Below are 27,389 nucleotides of genomic sequence, written 5' to 3'. Positions count from 1 at the left end.
AGAGGCCTGGTGCACGGGTGGGGGCCGGCTGGTTTGCCCTGAAGGGTGTCCCAGATCAGGGTGGGGGTTCCCTTGGGAGGCGGGGCGGCCTGGGCAAGGGGCCTGTGGTGGTTTGCAGGCCAGCCACGCTACCATTGGGGTGGGGGTCCCCACTGGGGATGGTGCTGGCCTGGGCGAGGGGCTGGGGCAGTTTGAAGGCCAGCCACACACCCCTGGGGTGAGGGTCCTCACTGGGGGGCCGTGGCCAGCTTGGGTAAGGGGCTGAGGACTGTTTTCAGGCTGGCCATACCCACTTCAGGGTGGGGGTCCCCAATGGGGTGCCTGGCCAGCCTGGGTGAGGGGATGATGGCTGTTTGCAGGCTGGCCATGCCCCCCAGCGGGGACCCTCACCCCATGGGGGCATGGCCAGCCTGGGTAAGGGGCTGAGGGCCGTTTTCAGGCCCCTCCCTAGGCGGCCGGCTGGGTGACCCAAGCCTCCCGCTCACTCTGGCCTGCTCTGTGGCTACCGCCCACAGGCCCCTCCTTTGACAGCCAGCCCAGGTGGGCGGGAAGCTTGGCTTCTTCCATTGCTGGGGGCAACCCAAGCCTCCCGCCCGCTCCAGCTGCCTCTGTGACCACCGCCATCTTTGTTCCGCCAATTTGCATATCCCCTCCTGATTGGCTGTGGGCATCGTGGAGTGATGGTTAATTACCATATTTCTCTCTTATTAGTATAGATACTAATATTGAGTTAATAATATTAACCAACCGCATACCAGGTGGTAGACTGCACTTAAGCTCTTTATATTCACTAAACCTTCACAACTGTACTCTAAAGTACATAATATCAACCTACAACAAAGATGAGGAAACTGAGACTCGAAGGCTAAATAACTGCCTGAGGGGACCCCAGGACTTTGGAGGGGCTCCTGGAGGCCCTTATTCTTTCAGATTATCACTTGTTCCTATCTATGGCACACGCAATAGATTAGAGCTGGGACCCAAACCCCAGCTGTCTGATTACAGTGTTTCTCAACCATGCCCATAAAGCTTCTCTTAAAAAATTACAACAGGAAAAAGTACTCTGAAAGGATGAGTGCAGGGGAAGGGTCCCAGCTCTACCACGTACAGCAGCACCTGACAGAGTCCAAGACAGTCCAGGGGGTGGGAGAGAAGGTAACTTAACCCTTTCCTGCATGGTGGAAGCTTCCTACAGGCAGGCAGCCAGCCTCAACCATATTCATGGAAGTGGGCATCCCCTAGAGTGGCTCACAGGGCACTGAGTGTGCAGTAGGAGCTTAATAAATGTCTGCTGAATTGATCGAGAGAGTCCAGAGATGTTAGTTACTTATATAAAATTCTAGAAAATGTTTAGGTAGAAAAGCCAAATAAATAGATGCTATATCAAAACATGTCCCAGTATTTCCTTAAATATTCCTTATCCTCACTGTTTTTGTAGAAGAGCAAGTCTATTTTTCGGGTCTTTGTGAGAGCTTCATAATTAGGTCACTAAGCAAGTCCTATAATTCAAGCTCCTATTTCTGTGTCTGGGACCCAGGAGTCCGGTCACAGGGTTTGTAGAACCACACACATGTGAACACCAGCTCCGTTTCCACTTCAGAGAACACCCATGAGGTCCCCAGGCCACGTCCTATGGCTTGGCTCTTTTCTGATTCCAGAGTTAAGCTGACACGGAAATGTTCTCATTACTCAAAGGGCCTGTGATACTTCCCACACTTTTCAGTTCACATTACAAATGTGGGAGAGCAGAGGGAGGGATGAAATAAAAGAAACAACCTTCTGACTTAGAATTGCTTTCACTGCGTCCTCCACTTCCTTCTGATTGTCGAGGTCAACAGTCCAGACGTGTGGCCGGCCGATGAAAACTTCAGCATATGGATGCTGAGATGTCAGCTAAAAAAGAAAAGACAAAACCTCAGTCTCACACGCTTTAAAAAAAACCTTCTGTGCTAGGTGAGGCGTTAGGCTTTTTATGGTACCAAATTGCACTTGCACAAGTAACAAGATACTTGTTCTGCCCTTCCTTGGCCATCAGAACCTCCTAAGTAAACTATCAGTAGGAAACAATAAACCATTGAGCTAGTGGGATATTTCTTGGGCCCACCCAAAACCATCTGGATGTGTAGGCAAAGCATTAACAGGTTCAGATAAGGAAACTGAGTCAGCGTCTGCCTGGCTGCCTTAACAAGTTCATGTGAAATGTTTAAAAGACAGATGCCCAGGGCTATCCTGGACCTTTTGAGATGGGACCCCAGGACTTTGGAGGGGCCCTGGAGGCCCTGGGATGGGTGGCATGTTGGCCATGGCCTTACCAGAGGCAGTGAGAGCTGAGAGGCAGACCCGGTGATGGCTCTGCATCTCGAATCCCACTTGGAATGAAGAGCTGGCATGTCATAACCAGGAGGCATGGAGGATGTCACAGTGACTTCAACCCCCAATATCGCACCAAGAAATAATGAAGGTTTACTACCCTCCATCATATTGCAGTCCCGAAATCACCCAGATCAAACCTGTCTGAGTTAAAAGACACTGGTTAGGATAGACAGGTAAGCACAGGAAAATTACAACAAGGCCTTAAAGTTACAGGAGATGAGTGATGGTGACAGAACTAATGCTGCCAGAAAATCAGGGGATTTGAGATGGTTTCAGGAGTAATCATTAGCACAACAATGAAGACTCTATTTTTATAAAGACAATGTGGATTCAGAAAAGCAAGGTAAGGCCAGTGTTTACTCCAAAGAGGGCTTTGTTTTGAGAAGAAAGGGTAGCCAGAGAAACCAGGTATGAACGCTGGTGATTCTCAGATCTTAAAGAGTCCATTCTTCGAGACAGCTAAACTCACCCCTCAAATGAGTTTTCAGCTTTATTCTTGTTTCCCTTTAAGGTTATGGTGTGAAGGGGGAATTCTGGGCATTTGTGGGAGCATTTTCAGTTCTCACGAAGCCTGGGAGTGCCACCCTTAATGGGAAGGTCAGACCAGGATGCCAGACACCTGGTGATGTGCATGACAGATGTGAGCAAGGCAGAGCGTCCACTCCCTGCACAGCTCTCACCTGCCCTGCAGGCTTTTCCTGTGGATTCATAGCCCTGACTCTTTGGCACAGCTGTAATATATTAGGTGTACCAGTTAATAATGTGGACTTTTTTCAATAGATGGAGTTACACATACGTTGAGATATATGAGACTTGATATGTATGCTATTTTGTTGTATTGATAGCAAGCTTCAAAACTTCATACGTCAAATTTTCTGAAGGTGTTAACATCATAGATATTTTTACACTTAAAAATGTCGAATTTGGTGCCAAAAAAAAAAAAAAAGAGCATTTGCGGAAGTTTTAATTCATTATTTTGAAGAAAAAGTTATCATATACTTTGGGAAGCTTATGGTGAACATGCTCCATCTCAAGATACTTGTGAATGCTCGTTTAAATGCTTTAAAAGGGATGATTTTGATGTGAAAGACAAAGAATGTCCAGGACAACCGAAAAAGTTTGAAGACCAACAATTACAAGCATTATTGGATGAAGATGCGTGTCAAACTCAAAAACAACTTGCAGAAAGATTAAATGTTGCTCAGCAAACAATTTCCGATCGTTTACCAGCAATGGGAAAGATTTTAAAGGAAGGAAAATGGGTACCATATCAACTGAACGAAAGACAAATGGAAAACCGAAAAGCCATTAGTAAAATGTTGCTTCAGTGGCATGAGACAGAGTCTTTTTTGCATCGAATTGTGACTGGTGATGAAAAGTGGATTTATTTTGAGAATCATAAACGCACAAAATCATGGGTTGATCCAGGTCAACCATCAACATCGAATGCAAGGCCAAATTGCTTCGGAAAGAAGATAATGCTCTGCATTTGGTGGGATCAGGAAGGTGTAGTGTATTATGAGCTTCTAAAACTAGGTGAAACCATTAATACTAATTGCTACTGACAACAAATAATCAATTTGAACTACGTTTTGATCATGAAATGACCAGAATGTGCCAGAAGACACGGCAAAATAATTTTGCTTCATGATAACGCACCATAACACACTTCAAAACCAGTTCAAGATACGCTAAAAGATCTTGCCTGGGAAGTATTAACACACCCGCCATATTCACCAGACCTTATTCTTTCAGATTACCACTTGTTCCAATCTATGGCACACGCACTTTCTGAGCAGCACTTCAAAACATACAAAGTGGAAAATTGGGTCTCTGAATGGTTTGCCTCAAAACAAGAATAGTTCTACTGGTACGGTATCCATAAATTACCTGAGAGATGGGGGAAATATGTAGCTAGCGATGGACATTACTTTGAATAAAGCACTTTTGATGTTTTTCTTGAAATTATCGTGTTTTCCTTGATTACAAAATCCACCATTATTAACCAGTACACTGAGTACACTGAATTTGCTCGGCACACAACTGCCATGTAAATCAGGGATGCTTGTACTCTGTTTTATTTGGAACGCCAGCAATAAGCCATATTGTTTCAGAAAAAATGACAGTACAAAGTCAACTTCACTCAGAGGATCTGAATCTCCAGTATGCCATGCCCAAATCAGTCTGTATTTGCAGCCACCCCATTAATGTTAACTCGTGTATGGATGTGGGTATATACATAGGAACTTTTTATTTAGCTCCTCTCTCACATGATTATAAGCAAAGAGCTGATGAGATTTGGCTGCGTGTTTTATTTCTCTTATGTACAAACTTATTTCCGGGGAGAGGAGTGAATGTCATGTGTCTTCTGTGTAGTTCTTGGGCACACATTAGTATTTCTTGACTGCATGCACACTGAAATACGTATTACCTTATTGTAAATTATTTTGCTTTCATTTCTTTCTTATATTAGAGAATCCTTTTGAAATTGTATACGCAGGCAAGGCATATTATTTACGGTACGTATTTCACTTCAGGAGGAGAAACCTGGACGTTCTGTTCATTGCGTAATAAAAGGAGGCACTGGGCCTGTTGGGGGCGAGGCCCCTTGCTTGGAGGCCATGCTGGCTCTCTTCTTTGGTTCTGACTCCCATATGCTCAGAGGACGGGGTTGAACCGGCGCCTCTCACCATTCTTTGTATCTTCCCACACAGATGGTCTGCATGAACTACGCAGGGTGGCCAAGTCAGAGTTTCAGCCCCAGGCCCTCCCTGGTGCCCTAGGTGCAGGTGTGCCAGCCTTCACTCACCTCCTCTGTGGAGTTGTGCCCCTTGCTAGCTTGCTCAGTTCTCCTCCCCCAACACCAACCCTCTTCTTCGGCTCAGATTCCTGGTGAGGAACAGAACCCACAGAATGCCACAGGCTCGGAGCTACGGAAATACCATTTGCTTCCCTCAGCACATACTGAAGGTTTAGTACATGTGGATGAAGCCTGGCTGGGCCAGGCATCGTGCTCACTGCTTGACATGCATCAGTTCTCAGGTTTCCTGTGTACCCAGGTGGATTCTGAGGTCTAGAGGTGGTTACAACTGCAGCTACAAAGTGGCTGAGCAAATTCAAATCTAGACCCTTCAACAACTTACTGGCTTTACACAGAAGGGAAAGTGATGATATTAAAAGATGCTATTGGGTTCTTAAGACAAAGACCAAACAAAATCCAAGATAAACACAAGTCTTTCTATCACTCTCTTAAAACTTGCCAACCTAAAAAAAATCCCAGACTGAGTTTGTATCTGTGTTTGACCTTTTCTGACAATGAGCATAATGTCACACCATATTCATTTTGTGGCCCAGAACAAACTACATAACTGATCCTTACACTGGAAGCAGGGTGAGGTAAGGCTGCCACGTGTGCCACCAGTCAGCCACTCACACTTCCGCAGTCTCTCCCTGCCCTTTGCAGGCCCCGCTTCTTTACAAGGCTGTGCTAAGGACTTGGAAAACACAAAATGCAGAGCCATTATAATCTTATGCATTTACATTTATTGAGGGTTACTTAACTTTAGGAGCAAGGCATTTTGTGATTCATTATTCCCCCTCTGAATGTTATGATCCTTCTTGTTAATTTATTGAGAATCGTCGGATCTGAGTTACTTCCTTGTATATCAATCAGTAAATTTACTGGAGTACAGTTTGTAAAAGTAATGAAAATGTTATTAAATGTGAGACATTACTTCAGAGAGGCTATTAAATCTCCAAGGAGGACATGAGTTCCTTTTATGGGGGGAAAAAGAAAACCCACAAAAAATAAAGAAAAAAAAAAACACACCCTGAAGCTAGAGAATTTCTAATGGTTTACAAAATGTCATAAAAATGATCGAGAACCTACTAATATGTTTCCCAATATAAAGATAAAAATCCAATTTATACTACATTTAAAGTATATCTCGAACCGACCACATTATTCCGACATTTTGGAACTTTTTCTCCTCAGCGCACATATGATTTTAAAAATTGGTCCAATGCAAAAAATAAAGACAAAGCTTTTTTGTTTTCTAAAAACAGAAACATCTAGACATTTTATTTTCTTCGAATGAAGGCAAAGCAGAGATATATATGCAATTTATGTGGATCAATTGTTGCTTAACTTAAAACTAGCATGGGCACAAAAGATAGTTATGTAATTATACACACCTCAGTTAAAAATTTTCTATGGGGGTGGAGGGTTGGTAATTTCTAGAGATTTTTTGCTGCTTAGAAATCTGTAGAATTATTGATACCTGTTTCCCAATTAAAAACATCTTTGATTAGGGAAATTCTGTGGCTTTTGTGAGCTAAAGGGACAGAGTGAGGTGGCCCCCCGGGCCATGAGGTCAAGTTCACACTGGTTCCTCTCAAGACTGTGTGACAGTGCTGGCTCCAGTCTGCTCTCTGAGCTGAGAGTCTCCAACATAGGAGGAGCTGGATGGCAGATGGAAACTGCCCTTCTGCATAAAGTAAAGTGACCTTGGGTTTCCTTCCAACGTGTCAGCATTCGTGCCCCTGAGGCTTGACCCCCCACTCTCCTTCTTCCCCTTTAAAGCACAGCTTCTCCTCCCCCTCCTCAGTTAACCCAGCACACCCTCCACCTGGCACAGCTCCGAGGTAGCTTCCTGCCTTCACTGACTTAACTATACTTTTATACATTTCCGTTGATTATGCATCTGTCTTATCACTCTTCCATATCAAATTCTGAGCTCCTAGAAAACAGGAAATGTGTCTTAATAAGTTCCCCCAAATGCAGTGACTGGTACCTGTAGGGCACGATGCACATCTGCCAAATGACCTTCTGCATCCCGGGCCTCCCTGAGAGCCAGGACCAATGGAGTCACCGGTGTGAGGGTCACCTGCTGAGCAACCGCTGAAAGGTCCCACAGAGCCATTATAACCAGTCTCATCTCTGAAAGGCCAGGAGGAACCAAATGTCTGGGGACAGCTCCAAGGCCTGTCTCCTTTTAAATAATGAAGAATGAAACCCTCCATGACCTCAACAAAAAGCAAATTACTAAATGGTGACACCTGACAGAAAATAATGAACATACTTTTCTCAATAACTTCATACTGCTAATCTGGTTTCTGGAATCCTATCTAATAATAGACAAATGTGCAAATTGACCATACCTCCGACACGCCCACAAGCCACGCCCACCATCCCGTCAGAGTGAGTATGCAAATTAACCCAAACCAAGATGGCTATAGCCACAGACAGCAAGGTTTCCTAGGTAACAGAGGAAGCCAAGCTTTCTGCCTGCCCTGGCCAGGCCTAAGCCTCCACTCAAGCTACAAAGTTTCAATTATAGAAGGTAAACAAATTCAAACAAATGGCGGCAGAGAGAGCAGGCCAAGGTTGCCGCCGGCAACAGGGGAAGCAAAGCTTTCCGCACACCATGGCCAGGCACACCCGCTTAAGGCAACCAAGTTTCAATTATAACCCCAACACAAATGGCTTCCGGCCTCGGAGAGAGCCCCAGGCTTGGCTCCAGGTTACAAAGTTTCAATTGTAGAAGGAAAATAAATTCCAGATACCAGGGCCTCTGCTTGGGTTGCCAGGGGGCGTGGCCGGCCTGCAAACCACCACAGGCCCCTTGATCAGGCCGCCCCACACCCCAAGGAAACCCCCACCTGATCCGGGACACCCTTCAGGGCAAACCAGCTGGCCCCCACCCCTGTACCAGGCCTCTATCCTATCTAATAAAAGAGTAATCTGCAGATTGATCATCACTGCAACACACAATATCGCTGCCCCCATGTGGTCAAAGATCCTGCCCCCAGGTGGACACAAGATGGCCACCACAAGATGGCCAGCAGGAGAGGGCAGTTGGGAGGCACCTGGCCTGCAAGGGAGGGCAGTTGAGAGGGACCAAGCCTGCAAGGGAGGGCAGTTGGAGGTGATCAAACCTGCAGGAGAGGGCAGTTAGGGGTGACCAGGTCGGCAGAGGAGGGAAGTTGGAGGCAAACAGGCTGGCAGCAGAGTGGTTAGGGGGTGATCAGGCTGGCAGGCAGAAGCGGTTAGGGGCAATCAGGAAGGCAGGCAGACAAGCAGTTGGGAGCCAGCAGTCCTGGATTGTGAGAGGGATCCCATATTGGAGAGGGTACAGGCTGGGCTGAGGGACAACCCCCCTCTCCGTGCACGAATTTCGTGCACCGGGCCTCTAGTATTACATAATTCACTGGGAAAATAGTTAGACTGTATTTAATTGTCCTACATTTGTTTTTGTTTGTTTGTTTTTTCAGGAAAAAGTAGTCACTTGTAACAAAGTGGCATCAAAATCTCTAGAATTATCACTAACAAAAAGGTGCCAGTTGTCAACACAGTCTAAGGTCAATCATTTCTCAAAGGCTTTTCTATAAAAACTGCAATAAGAAAAGAAATGGGTTTCTTTGCTTTTGACACATTAAAAAGAAATCATGATGAGGGAAAAGAAAATCACCATTAGAGCAGTACAGTAATAGTTGCTACAGGCAATATAGTTGCTACAGTTGATACATGGTAAAAATAAATGGGCAAGCCCTGGCTGGGTGGCTCAGTTGGTGAGAGCATCGTCCAGTACATCAAAAGGTTGGGGGTTTGGTTCCCGGTCAGAGCACATACTGGGTTTAATCTCTGGTTAGGGTATATATATGGGAGGCAACCTCTCAATGTTTCTCACATCAATGTTTCTCTCTCTCTCTCTCCCTTCCTTTCTCTAAAATCAATAAAAACCATATCCTAGGACCTAGGATGAGGATCATAAAAAATTTAGATAAATTTAAATAAACTAAAGGCCCAATGCACAAAATTTTTGCATTCGGGGGTGGGGTGGGGTGGGGGGGAAGAGGTCCCTCAGCCCAGCCTGCACCCTCTCACAGTCCGGGAGCCCCTGGGGGATGTCTGACTGACGGCTTAGGCCCACAGGGGATAGGCCTAAGCCGTCAGTTGGACATCCTTAGCGCTGCCACGGAGGAGGGAGAGGTTCCCGCCACCGCCATGGTGCTCCCCCTGTAGGAGCACACAGACCACCAGGGGGCAGCTCCTGCGTTGAGCATCTGCCCCCTGGTGGTCAGTGTACATCATAGCGACTAATCGTTCTGCTGTTCAGTTGATTTGCATATTAGCCTTTTATTATAGAGGATAAGTAGGAGAACCAGGATATTTGCGCAGTCTTAGAGTATTTTTCCAATTTAAAGACAAACAGCAGCTTTACAGTTACTACTAATTGATACAGTTACTACCTTAACCAAGTGATAAAGGTTAACATCACTGTGATAAGATGCACCCCTTATCTGATACACAGGAAAGGGCACAATCACTTCTGTGGTATTATTGCAAATATGTGTAACCCTCACACTAATCATGAGAAGAGAATACATCAGCCAAATCCAAATTGAGGGACAGTTACAAAAACCTGACTTATATTCCTCCAAAATGTCAAGGTCTAGATGGCAATGAAAGACTGAAGCACTGTCACAGATTGGAGGAGCTATGGAGACATGACAGTTAAAATGCAATGTGAGATCCTGGATTGGATCCTGGAACATAGAAAGGATATTACTGGAAAATCTGGTGAAGTCCATATAAAGTTTGTGGTTTAGATAAATATATGGTCCCAAGGTTAATTTCTTAGTTTCGATAATTGTACAATGGTTTTGTAATGTGTTACCATTAAAGGAAACTAAATGAAGGATATAACCCAAACTTTGCAATTTTTGTAACTTTTCATTAAAACTAAAATTATTTCAAAATAAGAAAAAAGTAAATTCCAACAATTCCACTTGTAGGTATACACCCCAAAGAAATGAAAACAAGGACTCCAGCAAATACTTGTATACCAGTGTTCAGAGCAGTGTTGTTCACAACAGACAAAAAGTAAAAAACCCAAGAATGGGAAAATAAAGTGTGGTATTTCCTTACAATAGAATATTATTCAGTCTTAAAAGGAAATGATTCCACCCTAGCCAATGTGGCTCAGTGGTCAGAATGTCGGCCCATGAACTGAAGGATATCTGTTCAAGGGCAAGTACCTCGGTTGTAGGCTTGAACCTCAGCCCCAACTGCAGCGAGTACAGGAGGCAACCAATCAATGTTTCTCTCTCTGTCTCTCCCCTTCCTTCCCACTTTCTCTAAAAATCAATGGAAAAAATATCCTCAGGTAAGGATTAAGAACAACAATAAAAAAGTGATGCTGACACATGCTTCAACATGAATAAACCTTGAAAACATTATGCTAAGTGACATGTACCAGTCACAAAAGGACAAATACTGTATATTTCTACTTATATTCGGTATCTAGAATATGTAAGTTTATAGAGACAGAGGGAAAAGAGTTTACCTGAAGCTGTGCAGAGGGGAGAATAGGAAGCTACTGCTTAATTGGCACAGAGGTCCTATTTGGGATGGTAAGTTCTGGAAATAATGAGTGGTGATGGTTGGACAATACTGTGAATGTACTTAATGCCAGAGAATTGTACACTTAAAAATCTTAAAATGGTCAGTTTTACATTATGTATATTTTATTTAAATATTTAAAATTATTTTTAAAACTTAATAATTATACACATGGGCAGAAATAGAACTTCTGAGATTTCCTTCCTCTAAATTAAAACATAGGGATCATTTATTAGCTCTTATTTTCTACCCCAAATGCCAAAGTTTTAAAGAAGTCAGTCACATGCCAAAGCAGAGGCTCCTAAATCCAGATGTTCTCACTGTTGGGAGCATCTTTTCAACCCTTTCCAAAGACTGTGCATTCCCACAGCACCTGGCACACAGGTGTGTGTGAGTGTTGCTGAGGAATGACCTCCCAAAAAGAAACCACTCCCCAGAACGAAGGACTCAAATGTATTGAACTAGCAGAAGGAAAAAGCAAGCACGCACACACACACACACACACACACACACACACACACACACACACACAGTGAGGCCTTGTCCCAGGTTATCCGGGCCACAGGTTCATCTTTTTGAGGATAATCTACAGATTTTGTTGCTCATCCTTCATCTCCTTTGGCATTTCAGCAATGATTTCGAGGGTCAGAGGAAAGAATTCTCAAAATAATCAACTCTGTGAATTGGTAAGATCGCTGATCACTACAGAATAATTATGAAAAATGCATTTTAAGTAGTATTAGGGGTCGGGAGAATCGACCCAGAAATGTTCAGAAGTGGCAGCATTGCACACTGAATGCTTTAGCAGTGCTGTGATATGCTGCTATGTCAGGGGAGCGCTGCCCAGCAGATCCTAGGACCGTGGTCGGCAAACTGCGGCTCGAGAGCCACATGCGCTCTTTGGCCCCTTGAGTGTGGCTCTTCCACAAAATACCACGACCTGGGCGAGTCTATTATGAAGAAGTGGTGTTAGAAGAAGTTTAAGTTTAAAAAATTGGGCTCTCAAAAGAAATTGCAATTGTTGTCCTGTTGATATTTGGCTCTGTTGACTAATGAGTTTGCCAACCACTGTCCTAGGAGAAGGCCCTAAAGGACAAGGACACAGCAGTGACGCCAATACTCAGGCTTCCTCCTCGCCAGCAGCCCACACGGCCACTTGCGGATTACATCCGAATAATAGAAAATCAATCCCATGGTTTCTTGCACGCACCTGTTTAGAACCAGTTGCATCAACACCCAGCTTAGTCACTCACATACCCTACAAGACTTCCGTTTATTGCCCCAAATAAAATCTGACTGCCTCCAATGGTGATTCATCACCCACTGTGGATTTTCAAGAGGATCTCTGAAAGTAAGGCTGGGGAACCTTTTCTCTGCCAAGGGCCATTTGGGTATTTATAACATCATTCTCAGGCCATACAAAACTATCAACTTAAAAATTAGCCTGCTATATTTGGTCAAACATTTCATAAACTCACCCCTGATGCCTTGGCAGGGTCAGACCAAATGATTTTGCAGGGCTTATCTGGCCCGCAGATCAGTCATTCCCCACCCATGAACAAAGCTTCTGCAAACAGCTCGGGCAATGGCTGGACTGCCTCTCAGGGTGGCGCCTGCTGACGGTGGGCTAACACACCAGATACATCACTTTGGTCACCCAGATGCATCCTGTTTCTCAAGGTTGATGGTTCTTCAAGGATCTGCAGCCCACTTTTTATTCCTCACAGCTCACTATGGAGAGTAGGTCCGTCAAAAATACCTGCTAACCAGCTGACTTCCTTATTTCATAATAAACCACTCAGAAAATCATAGTTCAGCTCATTCAGCTGGAGGTGTCTGCATTAAGACAGAGTTGGGGAGGAATGAAAAAAAATCCCACTTTGTGGAGGGGCAGAAATGGATTCAAATCCTGGCTGTGCCACCACCTAGCTATGGGATGCCATCATGTGCTTCATCTCTGAGCCCCTTAACTCCCTCCTTCCACCCAACTATGTTCAGTGAAGTTGGTAGCACCTACCATCCGAGGCTGTGAGCTTACATGGGCTATTAGTTCTCAACACATAGCTATTACCATGTTATTAACAGCAGAAGGATTTTAAGAGATGCTTACCTCTCTCAAAGTTGGCTTGCCAATGAAAAAGTCTGTGTTTTTGCTGCTTTTGGGTGGGTTGAACTTGGGATTCAGAAAAGCACATCCATTTGCGATGGCCTCCAGGGGAGCTGGGCCCTCATAGGGGAACCCAAGGCCCACAAACAACTGTAAGACACAAAAGCGCACCACATGTAAACACAGCAATCAGAACTGGCGTCCCTGCCCCAGGGGGCTTATTCTGTGCTCTAGTCTTGTGAGGGGGCCCCACAAAGTCTGGAAGACTCCCAGGCCTTGGGAGACGGGGCGAAGGGAGGTCAGTTGACAGCAGTACCAGGCACCTTCCGGGCTCCTGAGCTGTGTGGGTCCTCATATTTTCCTTTGCTAAAAAAGTAAAGAAGCGTTGGGACAGGCAGTTGAGGGGGTAGGAAAATGGAGGCATTAAAATAAAAACAAACAAACAAAAACAAGACCCAACAATAATCGTTCTGTAACTCACCAGGAGGCATGATTGGAAAAACACTTGCTTAACTAAACAGAAGGTTTCTTCACTGAGCTAAAGGAACAAGAGGCCCTTTCAGGGCCACTGGGCAGGGGGACAGCAAGGTCACTTGGTAGTTTGATTACAGTTCAAATGGAGCTGCTTTAAAATGATTGCAAGTCAGTAAACACAGGTTTTCATAATGGGGTTTTCACGTCGGGACACCAACATCTTGGTTTTTATTTTTTCATGTGGAGAGGGTGCCAAGCTGCTAACTGGGCAAGGCGGCTTCCATATCCAGCAAGCAAATTGCGTGTTTCCCGCAGCAGACCATAGATGGCAGCAAAAACACACCTTCTGTGTCCGCGCAGCAACCTCAGCGGAGAGCAGGGTGACAAAAGGGACTTGCAGGTCTGGGGCACTGACTCCTGGATGCAGAAATGAAACATCTCACAGAAACGCCTCCCTGCGCTTCACTGCAATGGGATATTTCCCAGGGCTGCAGAGCTGCAGTGACTGCCAGGCAGGTCCAAGTCTGGGCTTGGTGACCTGTGTGCTCTCCCTACCCACACCAGGAGCCAGTTCTGCAGTCACTGTCTCCAGAGGCACAGCAAGGGACAAAAGACAATGGGGCCCCAGGGCATCGTCTCCTTCTGCCATCACACTGAGGACACCTATGCCGCCAGGACGGAGAGGGAAGCCAGGACGGAGAGGGAAGGGAGGATGCTGCAGAGCTGACAGGGCAGGAGGCTGGATTCTCCTTTCCCAGCCATCCTTCCATGGCAGCTGCTTTAATTGAACAGTTATTTAGAACGGTTCTGCCTAGAGAGCCCTGAGTTCAGGCTCCCTAGGCAATGCTGGAAGACACAGAATGTATGTGGTGGGCACGCGACTCCAGGGCTGAACACTGAGCATGGCCCACGCTCCCCATACTGGAGAGTCATGTAGCCCCACAGGGATTTTTCTGTGGCAAGAAACTAAAATCTCTACTTCTCAGGAAAGATCCCCCCATCCTATAACTAATATGTTCTTTTGCACAGAACAGGGCACTTAATCATTTCGTTGTTTGGAGGAATAACCTCTCATTTCCTACAAACCTTGAAGGACTGGCTATACTGTCAGAAACACCCATGAAGGCACTGGGGGATGGAGTGTTGAAGAGAAAGGAGGTTTTGAGAAGCCAGTAGAGCTCCCCTGCTGGCTGGGTCATATCTCTCAGGCAGAACCACTGGGGTTTGGGGGAACATGGACACAGGAACCTGCGAGCTGCAGGATATCAGGTGCTCCTCCACGCCACTGGAAGCCCCTTTTCTGGATCTTATTCTTATTCTGTCGCTAGCGGAGTGAGATTTATCAGAGAGGATTTCTGTGTACAGGGTGTGGCCGGAGCATGTGCCTCGGGGAGGGGCATGCCTAATAGCAGCAGGAGAAATGGAAGAAAATGGGGAAGTTTTAGGCCTAAGACACCTCAACTCTGTTAAATATGAAGAACCCAGGGTTACCATACTTGAGGCTTTGATTTCTGTGGCCTGCCCTCCCCATCTGATTTGGGGGAGGAGATACCAGCTGTCCAGGGGAAAGATGACCTCTATCTGGCAGAGAGCTTCCAGATGCCTTGGAGAAGAAAGGTGCTGGAAGATGAAGGTTCCATGCAGGTGGGTTTAATCTGAGCCCTGGAACTCGGCGTTTCCTGACCCCTGAGAATCAGTCCTGCCATAGAGGGCCAGCCGCATCATCAACTCCAAACTGCAAACAACTTAGGAGGAAATGTGGGAAGCATAATACTTGTCTATCTAAAGAGAAAATCCTGGAAAAATTTAATTAGCTCCTTCAGACCAACTGATCTGAACCCATTAATTAAAAGGATTTGAGGCTCTTGCTTAATGGGCTTGAATGTGACCCAGGTTTAATTATATCTGAATAACAATTTGCACCATCCCTTCAGCCCTGCTGGCAGTGGAATACCTCAGTGCACACGAAGCAAACACTCCAGGCTAACTCTCCAAAGCTGCATCATTTTAGGATGAAGCTTAAGCAAAACCCACACAGTTTCTTGGCAATGTTTTCTCATCGCAATAGTTAGAAATGCAGGACACACATTATTTGGAAATGCAGAACAATTTTTTGTTCTGTCAATAAGCAAAATTTTTCTTGTTTCCTGTGCACTCATTTCCTGTGACGTTATGATGGACAGATGTATTAAGGTCAAATAGCATGCTTCAGGTCTGAATGACGACAGGGTAGGGCAGAGAGAGTTCATCATCACAAGGGTGTTCTGTAAACTCCTGAGTGTGTACGACTTTGTCACACATACACTGGTACCTTACCCACGCTGAATTACCTTCACCTGGACCCCCTCTTTCCCTGGCATTCTGCCCACTTTCAGATTTCCTCAGCACGGGGGCAAGAGATACACTACAAGAATGCACTCAAGTGCAGAGGCTTCACTGTTCAGGAGGAAACTGGGTATTTGATGTACCCTTCATCTGGCCGACAGAAGCCCAGAATCTAACGAGGATATTCCAGATGACAGAAGAGCTCCAGGGCTGCAACTCTGGCTCCATCAATGAGCATTTCCAAACCGAGGGATTACATGCTCTAAAGTTAAATTTCCCAACTAATATTAAGCAAGAGGGAACAGATGACGCGCCATATGTCTTATTCACGGCACAGGACTAGGGCACTCCTGTGCATCCACAGTTTCAGGGAAGCCACTCAGATGCTCGCTCTGTGTGAAAGGAGACACGGAACTGTTTCCACCTCCTCAGGGGAGTCCTTCATAAAGAATCCCTTAATTGTGGACCAAGGTAGTTTCCCAGAAAGACCCCACGGGTTTGGTCAGTTTCTAGTCACTTTTGATGAGGAATATCCAAGGTAATACAAAATAAGAAACATACCATGACATACACTTTTCTGACTAGTTTTAATTAGGCAAGTTGGTAGGTGGCTCAGGAGGAAGTCTGAGCAGTGAATGATCCTCAGCTTACCCATTAAATTAATTACTGGCACAAAGCGATCAGGACAACGCGGTGGTTAGCAGCACAGGCTCTGGGACCCGGGAGACCAGGGTTCACGTCTTAACTCCATCATATCCCAGGTTCTGTAACTGTGGGAAATTCATACAATGGCTAGGTATCGAGACAATTTCAAGTAGCCTGCAGGGTCCCTTCTCTGGCCATCTGTCTTCCCTTTGGCACCCAAATGCCGAGGAGAGACAATAGCAGCCAAATTCTCACCCATATGGGTTTGGCTACACCCTCTCATGGCTTCCCCAAGTCCCTGACTGACACTACCTGAAAATTTTCTTGCACAGAGCTAGAGGGGCCAGGAGACAAAGACAAGCATGTTTTAGGGCCCAAAGTTGCTGCTAAACCCAAGACTACTTCCTGGAGACCAGCTTACTGACTCAACTCCCAAAGTCTGCCCAGTTACCTAAGTGGCCTTTCAGAAACAAAGTGAAACACAAACATCACAACTCAAACTCCCTACGCTTCAGTCATCTGGAAGGTCCAGTCCAGAACCAAATGGAATCAGTGTGCATTGTAGATAGAGAAGGTGGAGTAAGAGGGTATCTGGATTAATTTAAAACTGAGATGCTGACCATCTCCACCTTGCCAGTATGAAAGGCTTCCCAACAAAAGGCAGCTCAGCTGTCACTCCTCCGAGGAACAGCCCCTGACCAGCCCGCCTCACCCGAATTCCACACCAGGCTGACCCCTCAGCTCCCCACAGCGAGGCGCTCAACAGCCTTGTCGCCAGCACATGAGGATGGGTTCCAGTGGTACCCAGATCAGAGGACTCTTAAGACAAAGAGATGACTCCCAGAAGAGCTTAGCAAAGGTAAGGGTTAGAGAAAATGGCTGTTATTGTAGTAAAACCCTGCAGTCGTGGGCAGAGTGATGAAATTAATACGCCAAGTGTGTGAAAAGTGACTGAGATGGACTCTGTCCTCCATAGCAGCCTCACCCCGTGTTTTATCAGCTTCACCAGTCACAGGGCAACACTTTACAAAACTGAATGGCTGACCCTGCTCACAGCACCACAGGAGGGTGCATTGTGATGTCATTATTTTATATTATTTCTACTCCTACCTGTGTACTTTTTCACCTTTTACTATAGTTACCTGTTTGTCTCTTCCCCGACACCTTTATATTTGTTGTGGGCAAAACTGCCTTAGTCATCTCTGTATCAAAATTGCCTAAAGTAATTCCTGGCACATATCCAATTCTTAATACTCATTTGGCAGATAAATGAGCAAAGGAATACATACTAATAGGTTAGCTTTTTCCAGCACTCAAGTGTGTCTGCGAGGAGATGCTGGATGTCTCGTGTGTATTTGGATTTGGGGATATGCTTTTGTTCTGGAAGTCGGAGAGGTCATGAATCATATCTCTACACTCTTCATTCTACACACATATGTGGGATGGGGGAGAGAGAGGAATATATGTGTGCAACTTTTTTCCATCTAGTTGGAACAAGAATAACTTAGGTGCTGGTCACCAGGATGAAAACTGCTTGCTTGAGGGTGAGTGTGTCCGTATCTGAAATAGAACTGGAGGGTGGACTGCTCCGTTGGTAAGTAAGCTCATGGGCTCTCTCACAGGGCCATGAAGGGGCAGGTCAGGGCATCAGAAGGAAAGTGTCCCTTGCTGGGGAGATCCTGGAGACCCAGGTGAGTGATTCATGAGAAAAGCAAGAAGTCACTCCTAGAGGGCATGACCATAAGATCCCAGATGGCAAATAGATTTCATCTTGACTTCTTCCTTCATTCTTAATGATCTGAAGGCCTTCTACAAGCCAGGCACTATTCTAGGCATGAGAACTACCTGCAAACAGAACATGCAAAGCCCTCTGCCAGATGAGCCACAGGGTTGGGTTCCTCAGTGGTGGCTGTCTCAGCCCTGGGTTTCTGAGAAAGGCACATTAAGATGAGTTCCAATGATACCCAGTTCAGAGGACTCCAAGCTCGAGGGAAGAGCCATGGTTGATTGGGGACCAGGGGGAGTTTCAGACAGGAGGATGCGATGGGATAGGGACAGTATCTTCCAACCCTGCCCAAGCTTCTAGGTGAGCCCCCCAGGTAAGCTATCAGCTGACATGGTGAGGACACGGAAACTGTGACCCACCGGGGTTAGAGGGGAATGAGCAGAGGTTTGGAGAGAGGGGAGGTGCAGCAACAGTGTGAGTAGCAGTGGCTTCTGCCTGGTTTCCCAAAGCCAGAATTTGTTCTCAAACTTTTGCTGTAGAAAGGGAGGTATGTGAGCTTGGATGGACCTGGAGAACATTATGCTAAGTGAAATAAGCCAGGCAGAGAATGATAGATACCATATGATCTCACTTACATGTGGACTCTAATGAACAAAATAAACTGACAAACAAAATAGAAACAGAGGAACGTATACATGAAACAAACTGACAGAAGTCAGAGGGGAGAGAGTGGGGAGGATAGGATGAAAGAAGGCGAAGGGATTAGCCAAAGAACATATATGCATAACCCATAGACACAGATAACCGTGTGGTTAGGATCAGAGGGAGGGAAGGGAGGGCTCTGGGTGGAGGTGGGCAAAGGGGGGCTGGGGGTGGGAGACATCTGTAATAATGTCAATAAAAATAAAATACAACAACAACAAAAAAGGGAGATAGGTGTTCTGGCTCCCTCTAAATGCTCTTCCATCCAGTGTAGGACGAGAAACACCCACTGTACAAGGAGCTTCCATTGTACAAGCCTCTCCCTGGGGAGACCAGGGGGAGTGGGCATGAAGAGGATAAAATTAGGAAGGAAAGGAAGAAATCACATGGAAAGAGATGGGGACTTAAACCAAAGTGAAAATGTGTGGATTTTCTGGCTTAACCTGCACTCCTGGGGGCTGCAGGATTCCATAACTTGTCTGCTCCTCTGATAAACAATGACTCCATCCAAATGTATATGCCTATTAGAAGTCCAGGACTTCCCAGCTCTCTCAGACTGATGTCGGTGCCACTGAATTCCTCCTGTCTTTGTGGGCGCCCCACAGCTGGCGCCTGCTAATGACACCTGGCCCTAATGGCAGGCCAGGACCAAATGCTGCTGAGCAGACGGTTTCCCGGGCTTGGTGCAGATTCAAAGATGGCTCATAAAGAAAAAGAATGAGTCAGAAGCTGATTAAGCATCAATCATTTCGGTCTGTCTCTAAACCTCGAGGAGCGCCAGGCTCGCTCCCTCTCCCGTAAAGGAGCCTAAAAGCTACTCATCCCGCATGCATTTGCTCCTCTGCATCTCCAGTCTCGCTTCCATGTGGGCTGTAATAAATTGCCTTTAAATTGCTCAGAGACACACAGAAAGGAGTAAGAGGCAGAGAGGGTTATATATGCAAAGCCTGACTGATCTTCAGTGTCATTATTTCAAAGCTCAAGATTCATTCATTTTAGTGCCTGCTGCTATGTTCTGGAGTAAGGGGTGGGGGCGGGGGTCTTGGCAGTACACTGCCTCATTTCCATCATATTTGCCAACTGTTTTAGTCATAATTCTACTTGAAATACGTTAATATATTCTAGATAGCTGAACAGGCGGTACAAAATGGGACCAGTGACATCCTCTGAAGGAACAATTTTTCAAGGATAAATATACACCCCTCACACTCAACATTGAAGCCGCAACCCTTGGTTGGTAGGCAATCTCTGGTGGCCTGGGACTTCCAGGCCTCAGCCCTTTCTTTCCTTGGACAGAGGGCGCCTCAGCCCCAGCCTATTTCTCATTTCTGAACAGGTAAATGGATGGTAAGTAATAAGAGCTCCTTTGAAATTTACAAGGCAGAGTAAGACATTCACGAGGCTGGGCTAATAGAAGTATATGAGACAGCAACATCACACGGCTGAAAACCCGTGCTGCCAAAGGTAATTTGAAAGGAGCCTGAGCTCTTCCCACAATCTACGTGGGGCAAGGTAAAATGAGGCAAATGGCAAAACAGCATTGCCACCAAAGGACCCACGTATTCTAATGAGTCTAAGACACCGCCCGGGACAGAAGGTGAATAGGAAGCACACAGTGCGAGCTGGGGACACAGTGCCTTCCCGGCTGCCAGGCTGCGGACTACAGGTGACCTTGAAAGGAAAGAAAGTCCCCATTAAGACAACCACACCTTCAGCCAAGGACATAAATAACTTACCAAGCTAGTTTAGTCATGGCATCCCACAATGGCTTGGAGGTAGAAATGGTCAGATGCATTTACATATGGAGAAACTGAGGCAGTTCTTGGCTGGAGAGTATCCATTAAATGTTTAAGTGCTTATTCGTGAGGATGGTGTGTCAAGGAACAGCAGAGCTTTAATTTACAATAAAAAGTCACCCTTTACAGCCACCTTCCAGACGACCTCAGGGACTGTGGGCAAGCCCAGCTCTCTAGTCTGCTTCCTCGTGTTGAGAAAAAAGTTAACAATACTACCTGCCCTGCCTACCTCTGGGGGCTGTTGTGAGGATTAAACAGGATAGCACATGTGAATATACTAGTACTTTCCAAAATCAAAGTATCCCACAATGAGTATAAAGCTCTATTAGGCCACAGAAGTTCATGCACTCAGCCTCCCTCCCCCACCTTGAGGATGAAAATACATTCCGTCAGGGGCCAGAGCCGAAATGTTCACTATGAGAATGAGCTGCTCGTCTTTTAGGAAACACTGGGCAAGGGTCTGCTTGTTCCCCTCACCCTGCATCCCTTGCACAGTGCCTGGCCCACAGAACTGCTCAGTCAGTATCTGTAATATTCGTAAAAGAAAGCTTAACAATAAACATGAGAGCGTACCTAATACACTACCAACCCTTCGAAACCAAACTCTGGTCTATTCATAAGTCCCCTGATTTCATTTGGTACCTCATGGCAGAGCTACGGACACTGGGCAGACTTCCCCACGTTGTCAAAACAACATATTCATCATCCATCCAGGGCTCCTTGGCTCCCTGCACCATGTGGTCTCAACGCTGTCTCTGTCCCTGACAACCAGCCAGCCCCTTGGCCCCTTATCAGATCTCATCTTCTACTACTTCCCAACACCAGTTAGACTAGCCGGGTTGGATTCCGGCTCTCTCCTGAATGTATTATCTCCACCTCCAGCACCTGGCTCTCACTGCTGTCTGTCCCCAGGCCAGGAGCATCCACACCCCTCTGTTTCTCATCTCTTGTATCTCTCAGGATGCCTTCCCCACTCCTTGAGCCTGAAGGGGTTTTTCCCTTGTCTGAACTCCTTTAGTGTGCAGCCCAAGCGAGGACATGAGAGGAAAAGTTGGCTGGGGGACCAATTCCGTGAACAGTGATGATGGGGAGGTGGGGCAGTTAAGCACCCAGGCTTGCTGTGAAAGCCACTGCCCCAACTGAAACTCTGGCACCCGACTCTGGCCCCCTCATGAGATACCTGGTCCAGAGCAGGTCCTCAGTGAGTAAGTTTTACACTATGGCAACCTCCTTCCACAATTCACTGACTTTTCACTGCCCAAAAATAACCTAAAGAACTACTGTAGCTTTGAAAAGAAAGCATGAGAGAGATTCTGACCCCATTTTCAACACGAGCTGAAACAAACCTGAAAACGTCACTGATGTATTTTTACCAAACTACCAAAAACTCACCTTGGTTTCTCGGAGAAGAAACTGCAGGTCCCGCCCACTGAGGATACCGTGGTTTTTCACATAACTGGGAATATTCTTCGTGCTGGAGCCATAAACGGTAGCATGCACTTCCATGTATGTGTGAATAATGTCCAGGTAGATCTTCTTATTCTGTAGAGGGGACACAAGAAGAAGGCGTTCCTCATGTCTTTCCATCCTTATAGCCACCTGTGTCAAAGCTGGGGACACAGACATGGGAGTTCCTAACACAAACACTACAGAAACATTGCAGTCCAACTCCTAAAATTTCTTTCAAAAGTAATCTGACTGGATTTTGAGGGTAAAAAAGGTCATATGACAACCTGTACAATTTTGCAAGAAGAAACGTATTATATAGTGGCATATTATTGAACACCAATGCTAGCTAAGGCCAAATGTTTGGGAGTATTATCCTTGCTTGGTAAATTACCAGGGGACCCAACACTTTGCTTCCAGCTGGTCTGCCTATGGGCGAGGAGATTGGGGAAGGCAAGGTTGGACTTGAATATTTATTTATCCGGAGACACTAAGCTGCCCCTGAGGAGCACAAACAATCCCCAGCTCCTGCCAATATTTCTAGTGATGATTAACTCATGTTGTCAGAACAGGATCCCACCTAATTTTCATCATGAGGTGAGAGTTTCCCAGAATCCATGGTGATTGACTTGGCAGCTGGAGAGAGAAGACTGTCCAGGTAGGCAAAAGTGAAAAACAGACTGAATGTAAACCTTGATGAGCCCTAGTCATCCGAGAGTAGTTTTACTTTTATTAGCAGCAAAACCAAACCTCTTATCTGGACTGAATTTTGAGGCACATTGTCAGAATCAAATCAAAACCACCTGCAAAGCGGAAACAAGCACACTTCCCTCCTCCGCACGTTTCTGTGGGACCAAGTTGCATAAGCTGGGTTTGTGGGCTGCTTTTTTTAAAAAAAATTTGGAAGATTCCGCTCTGTAATGCTTTCCAGTTTTATGAGAGTGGGACAAGGTTTCTGTGTCTGAGCCTGTCCTCAGACACTCCAGGCAAATGCAGTCACTGCCAGTTTTGTGACTTAGGATGGCAGGGAATATAGGTGTGTGAATCAGCACGCAGAGCGCTTCTCCACTGCCCTGGAGGCTGGGTCCTCATTCCAACGACATGGGGAGCTCCTTGGACATCAGGAGCGGGGTGCAGGGTCTGCCCTCTGCCATTCACTATCCTGATGACAAATATTACAAAGGACTCTCAACTTTGGGGGTACATGTTTCAAATCACTATTAAAGACTTCATGACCGAAAAGCACAGATCATGTTCTCCAGGCTGGCTGTTTGGAGTCAGTCAAGCCCATCGCCACACCCTAACGTGTGACTACAACGAACACTCTGACTGAAAGCTTAATTTCATGCACGTTTGGTGTGGCTGGGAGATGGTAAATTCATTACTTCAGAGATGTATACCCTGGAATTAGTGCAAAAGTGACGGCAAACAGTTTATAAACAGTGACTTCCCATCCAGAGCTTGAGCCAAATTTAGGGTCACCACCCTGGTGTAATATAAGTTCATTTGAAGGGTTCTCTGACATAGTTCTTGGGCTAGTTGTACCCCCACAAACTCCTTCTCAGGGACTCCATCCCCACCCTCACCCCTGCCCTGCTGACCGGCCCAGGCTGCAGCTGGCCCGTGGGGGACCAATTCCTCGCTGGCCAGCAGCCGGGACAGTGTGTCCAGCTCAGGAAGAGGAGCTAAGCCAACGGCCCTCTCTCAGGAGCTGAATCCTGTTCACAGAGAGATTACCGCCAGATGGCCCTGGGCTTTCGAGCAAGAAGGTCATTCAGTGTTGGAGTCGGGGCAACTCTAGGCCAGAGGTAAGTTCAGATACAGTTAGAGGCCAGCTGCCAGTTTTGGGGGGAAGAGCTGAGAGAACGGAGGGAGAAAGAAAGTGACTGAGCCTTAGATATCACCTAGCAACAGTGATACAGAGAGGCAGGGGAGGGCTGGGCAGAGGAGGGGGAGGGAGGAGGAAGAAGAGGAAGAGGAAAAGAGAAAGGAGGAAGATGGGAGATGAAGAGAGAGAGGAGAGAGGAAAGAAAGCAGAGACAGAAGAGAGAAAACCAGGGCGCAGAGCTGCTCCTGGGTCCCGTCCCATCCACAGCGGCTCCCTGCCCTCAATTCCCCAGGTCTTTCTGGACCTTTACAGTGACAGCAGTTTCCCAAACCTACCCACCTCACACTACTGGGTCGATTCCTATCATCCAGAAGGAGGCCTGCCAGGACATTTTACTGGGCTTTTGGCAGGGACCGGGGTAGGGGTAGGGGCAGGGGCAGGCATCTTTCCTTCAAGCAAAGGGAGACATTTCCACGTGAAAACCAGCTGCTAACTAGTGAAGGTGAAGCAAAGGCCCTGAACCAGGTCGGCAGTGAGTGACAAGGAGCACGTGAGTGGTCGGTCCCCCGGCTCCTGTCCTGGGGAGAAACACTCGCTGCAGACAGACTCAAGACTAGGATTCTAGGATAAGAGAGAACAATAAAAAATACCTGGGAAGGGAGGGAAGGGAAGGCTAGGATACCAGGTAGGCCAGCAACCCCAGGGCTCCTTGAAGTGTAACAAGGGTACAAGTTCAGGCAAATACAAGAAGCAATGTAGGAGCTAATGAAGTTTATGAGCTTATTAACACGAGAACATGTAATTTCATGATCAAGGAAGTCACATAGGTTATCATAAGGAAAAATATGTTTCAAACATAACTCTAATATTTGAAATTGATTGGCCACTGGGTGATCCCACCAGATCTCCTGTTGCCACCTGTCAGAGTTCTGTAGAAACTGGCAAGCATGAATCATGTTATAGATTCCAGGTAAAGGTGACGTGGAGCCACCCACACTGAGCAACCCCCCCCCGCCCTCCCGCAATGTTCACATTCACTGGAGGCTAAAGGAACCTAAAAAGGAATCTCTAGCTCAGACCTTCAGGTCCCCAAACCCAGCTGCCTCCTGAACCTGAGTGTGCTGCAGACACTTCCAACCCCACAGGTGGAGAAGGGACTCCATCACAGCCCACTATCCCAGGGTGGCCTCGCTGCCCCACCATGCTCCCGGTCTCGGACTGACATTACTCTCCCAGTCAGCTACCCGTACAAGAATCACCCGTCATTCCACACATCAAATCAGCCACAAAGCACTGCTGATTCTGCCTCCATAATATCAAAGTTGTCTCCTTCTCTTTAGTTCTTGATCCTCGCTCACCTGGATTGTGTCAAGATTTATACAACCAGCATCTTAACACATCTGTGTGTGGCTCAATGTGGCACAACTCGTCCATGGTTCCTACAAGTAAGCAGCAGCACTGGGACTGACTGCAAAAGTATTTGTATGGCTAAATGCCATTTTTTAACCATATGAAGCAATACTATTCAATGTAGTGTATATGGACAATATTTTTACATATGGACATTTATAATCAAGTACAAAACCAGGCATGGGGATGACAGATCCCAACATTGGATAGTAATTACTGAGGAGGGAGGGAGAGTTTGGGGGGGGGGGTAGATGGAACTTGAATGGTATTTGTAATATATCACTCCTCTGTTAAAGAAAAATACTGCAAAAATATGAACATCTGCAAATCTGGGTGGTGGGTATTTTTGCTATAGCTAATACATTTCACAATAAGAGAGAACAATAAAAAATATATGCAATCAAGAAAGAACAGAAAGTAATACGAATCACTTCAAAGCCTGCACCTTTGCCACCACATGGCAGGCTCAGCTCCTGCCACAGAGATGTTCGAGGATCCCCTTGCGTCTATTTAAGGAATACTGCTATCTTTTGTGTTTAAGAAACGGGTGCTAAGGTTTCTTATTAAGCATAGCCCTGCCTGCCCTTCCCGTGGGAAGGCCAAAAGTGGGAGGTGGGGATACAGAGGGAGGGCAGCACACCCCTCCCCTCCCTTATGGAAGTAGGTGTCTTGTTGATCCAAGACTAGAAGCCTTCTCTCCCTGACATAAAAGACCAAGGTCAAGGAAGATTAGCTACAAATTTGCTGAGACACGGGGGCCTGGCACTGCATATGACAGCTCATCACGCCACCCCCGTCTCAGGCCGTGAGAAATGGTTCCAGAAGGTCCCAGCTCAGCAGCTAGCAGCCCCATCATGCTCACAGTCTCCAGTTCAATTTAAATTCCCATCAAAAACAACCTACCGAACAGATTAAAATTTAAGTCACCTAGCTGCGAGGGAAGGAGAGCGGGGTTTGCAGGGAGTCTTAGCTGCTGGGATACAGCTGCGGGCAGGGCTGTCTGTAGAGCTGGTAGTGAGATTTTTCAGAGCCTGAACAGAGAGCTTCTGAAAAAAACGATTCCATCCAACACAACAAGCATGCGATTCTGCAAAAAAAGGGGAGGGAAAGAGGGCAGAACCCGAGGACCAGGAGCCCTTTGCTCTTGCTGGGGAATTAGGGTGCAGGAATGATTTTTGGCAAATGGCAGTATTCTGAGCTTGTGGGTGCAGTGGATACTATGCACTTTTCTCCCCAGCAACCACTGTGCTCCCCACTGCAGACATACACATCCTGGACCCACATTTCCCCTCCTCCACATGGCACCTTGTGACCTGTCATTTAAAAATAATACTAAGTCTGCAGCCCTGCCCAGAGTTGGCTTCCCGTGGAGAGCACCTGGTGTGTGCTAAGCTGGTGGGCAATCTCTCCAGGAAGAGCTGGATGGGTGTGGAAGAGCAATCCCTCCGCAGGGACAAAGCAGTGAGCTCCAAACCAGGCTGCTGAACGAACCCGCTGGGTCCTGCTGTATGGGGTCAGGCTACAGTCAAAGAGAAAACGGAAGTCCTTACACAGACAAGGCCAAAGGTAAGGGAGCTCGAATCCTGGCAGGCCTTGGTCCACAGTTCCAGTTACTTCTCAATCCCGTTGCGCCCCTGCTCTCCCCTGGGTTCTCAGAGGCAGCTCACCCCACTCAGGCCCCTGCTAGTAAAACTGGGTTTTTCATTTGGCAGGAAGAGTCCTGACTCTTGTGATCGAATTCTTTAGTCTAATCCTTTATTCTGACCATTGTAAACTAAATCATTTTTAAAGTAGTAGCTTCCACATTCCCCTCACACATGCAGAAGTTGGTCCACTCCATGGTTTTACAAACATATAAGGATGAATCATGTTTGAAGAAACACAATGCCATCGAGTATGCCTTGCCCCAACCTAGCCACCGAAACTCTTTACGATCTACGGCTGTGATGTAACTACTTGAAAGGCTGGGTTTGGCCTGTCCACTCGTGAGCAAAGATCTTGTAAATCTTTCTCTACAACCAGCCTCCTTCACTCACTCTGGGCATCTGTCCCGTCCTGTTCTGTCATATCTCCGAGCAGAGCTCCTTATCTGAATGGTAACACGATGTATGAACCGTCTCATTCCCTGACTGCCTGCTCTTCTTTCTCCTTCT

General features: G+C 46.5%; 1 protein-coding gene across 1 annotated transcript in view; it reads right to left on the bottom strand.

Annotated features, from left to right (window-relative positions):
- The window catches only part of MGAT5 (alpha-1,6-mannosylglycoprotein 6-beta-N-acetylglucosaminyltransferase), a 368,322-nt gene that overhangs the window by 22,884 nt on the left and 318,049 nt on the right, over nt 1-27,389 (bottom strand). Inside the window, exons 14-16 of the mRNA XM_054722778.1 lie at nt 21,945-22,094; nt 12,888-13,034; nt 1,777-1,893 (exon numbers count right to left, since the gene is read on the bottom strand). Coding sequence (XP_054578753.1) covers nt 1,777-1,893; nt 12,888-13,034; nt 21,945-22,094 — 414 coding nt within the window. The remainder of the gene's footprint in view (nt 1-1,776; nt 1,894-12,887; nt 13,035-21,944; nt 22,095-27,389) is intronic.

The sequence above is a fragment of the Eptesicus fuscus genome, chromosome 11, assembly GCF_027574615.1.
Source record: "Eptesicus fuscus isolate TK198812 chromosome 11, DD_ASM_mEF_20220401, whole genome shotgun sequence".
Taxonomy (NCBI): Eukaryota; Metazoa; Chordata; class Mammalia; order Chiroptera; family Vespertilionidae; genus Eptesicus; species Eptesicus fuscus.
This window is presented reverse-complemented; position numbering and strand designations above follow the sequence as displayed.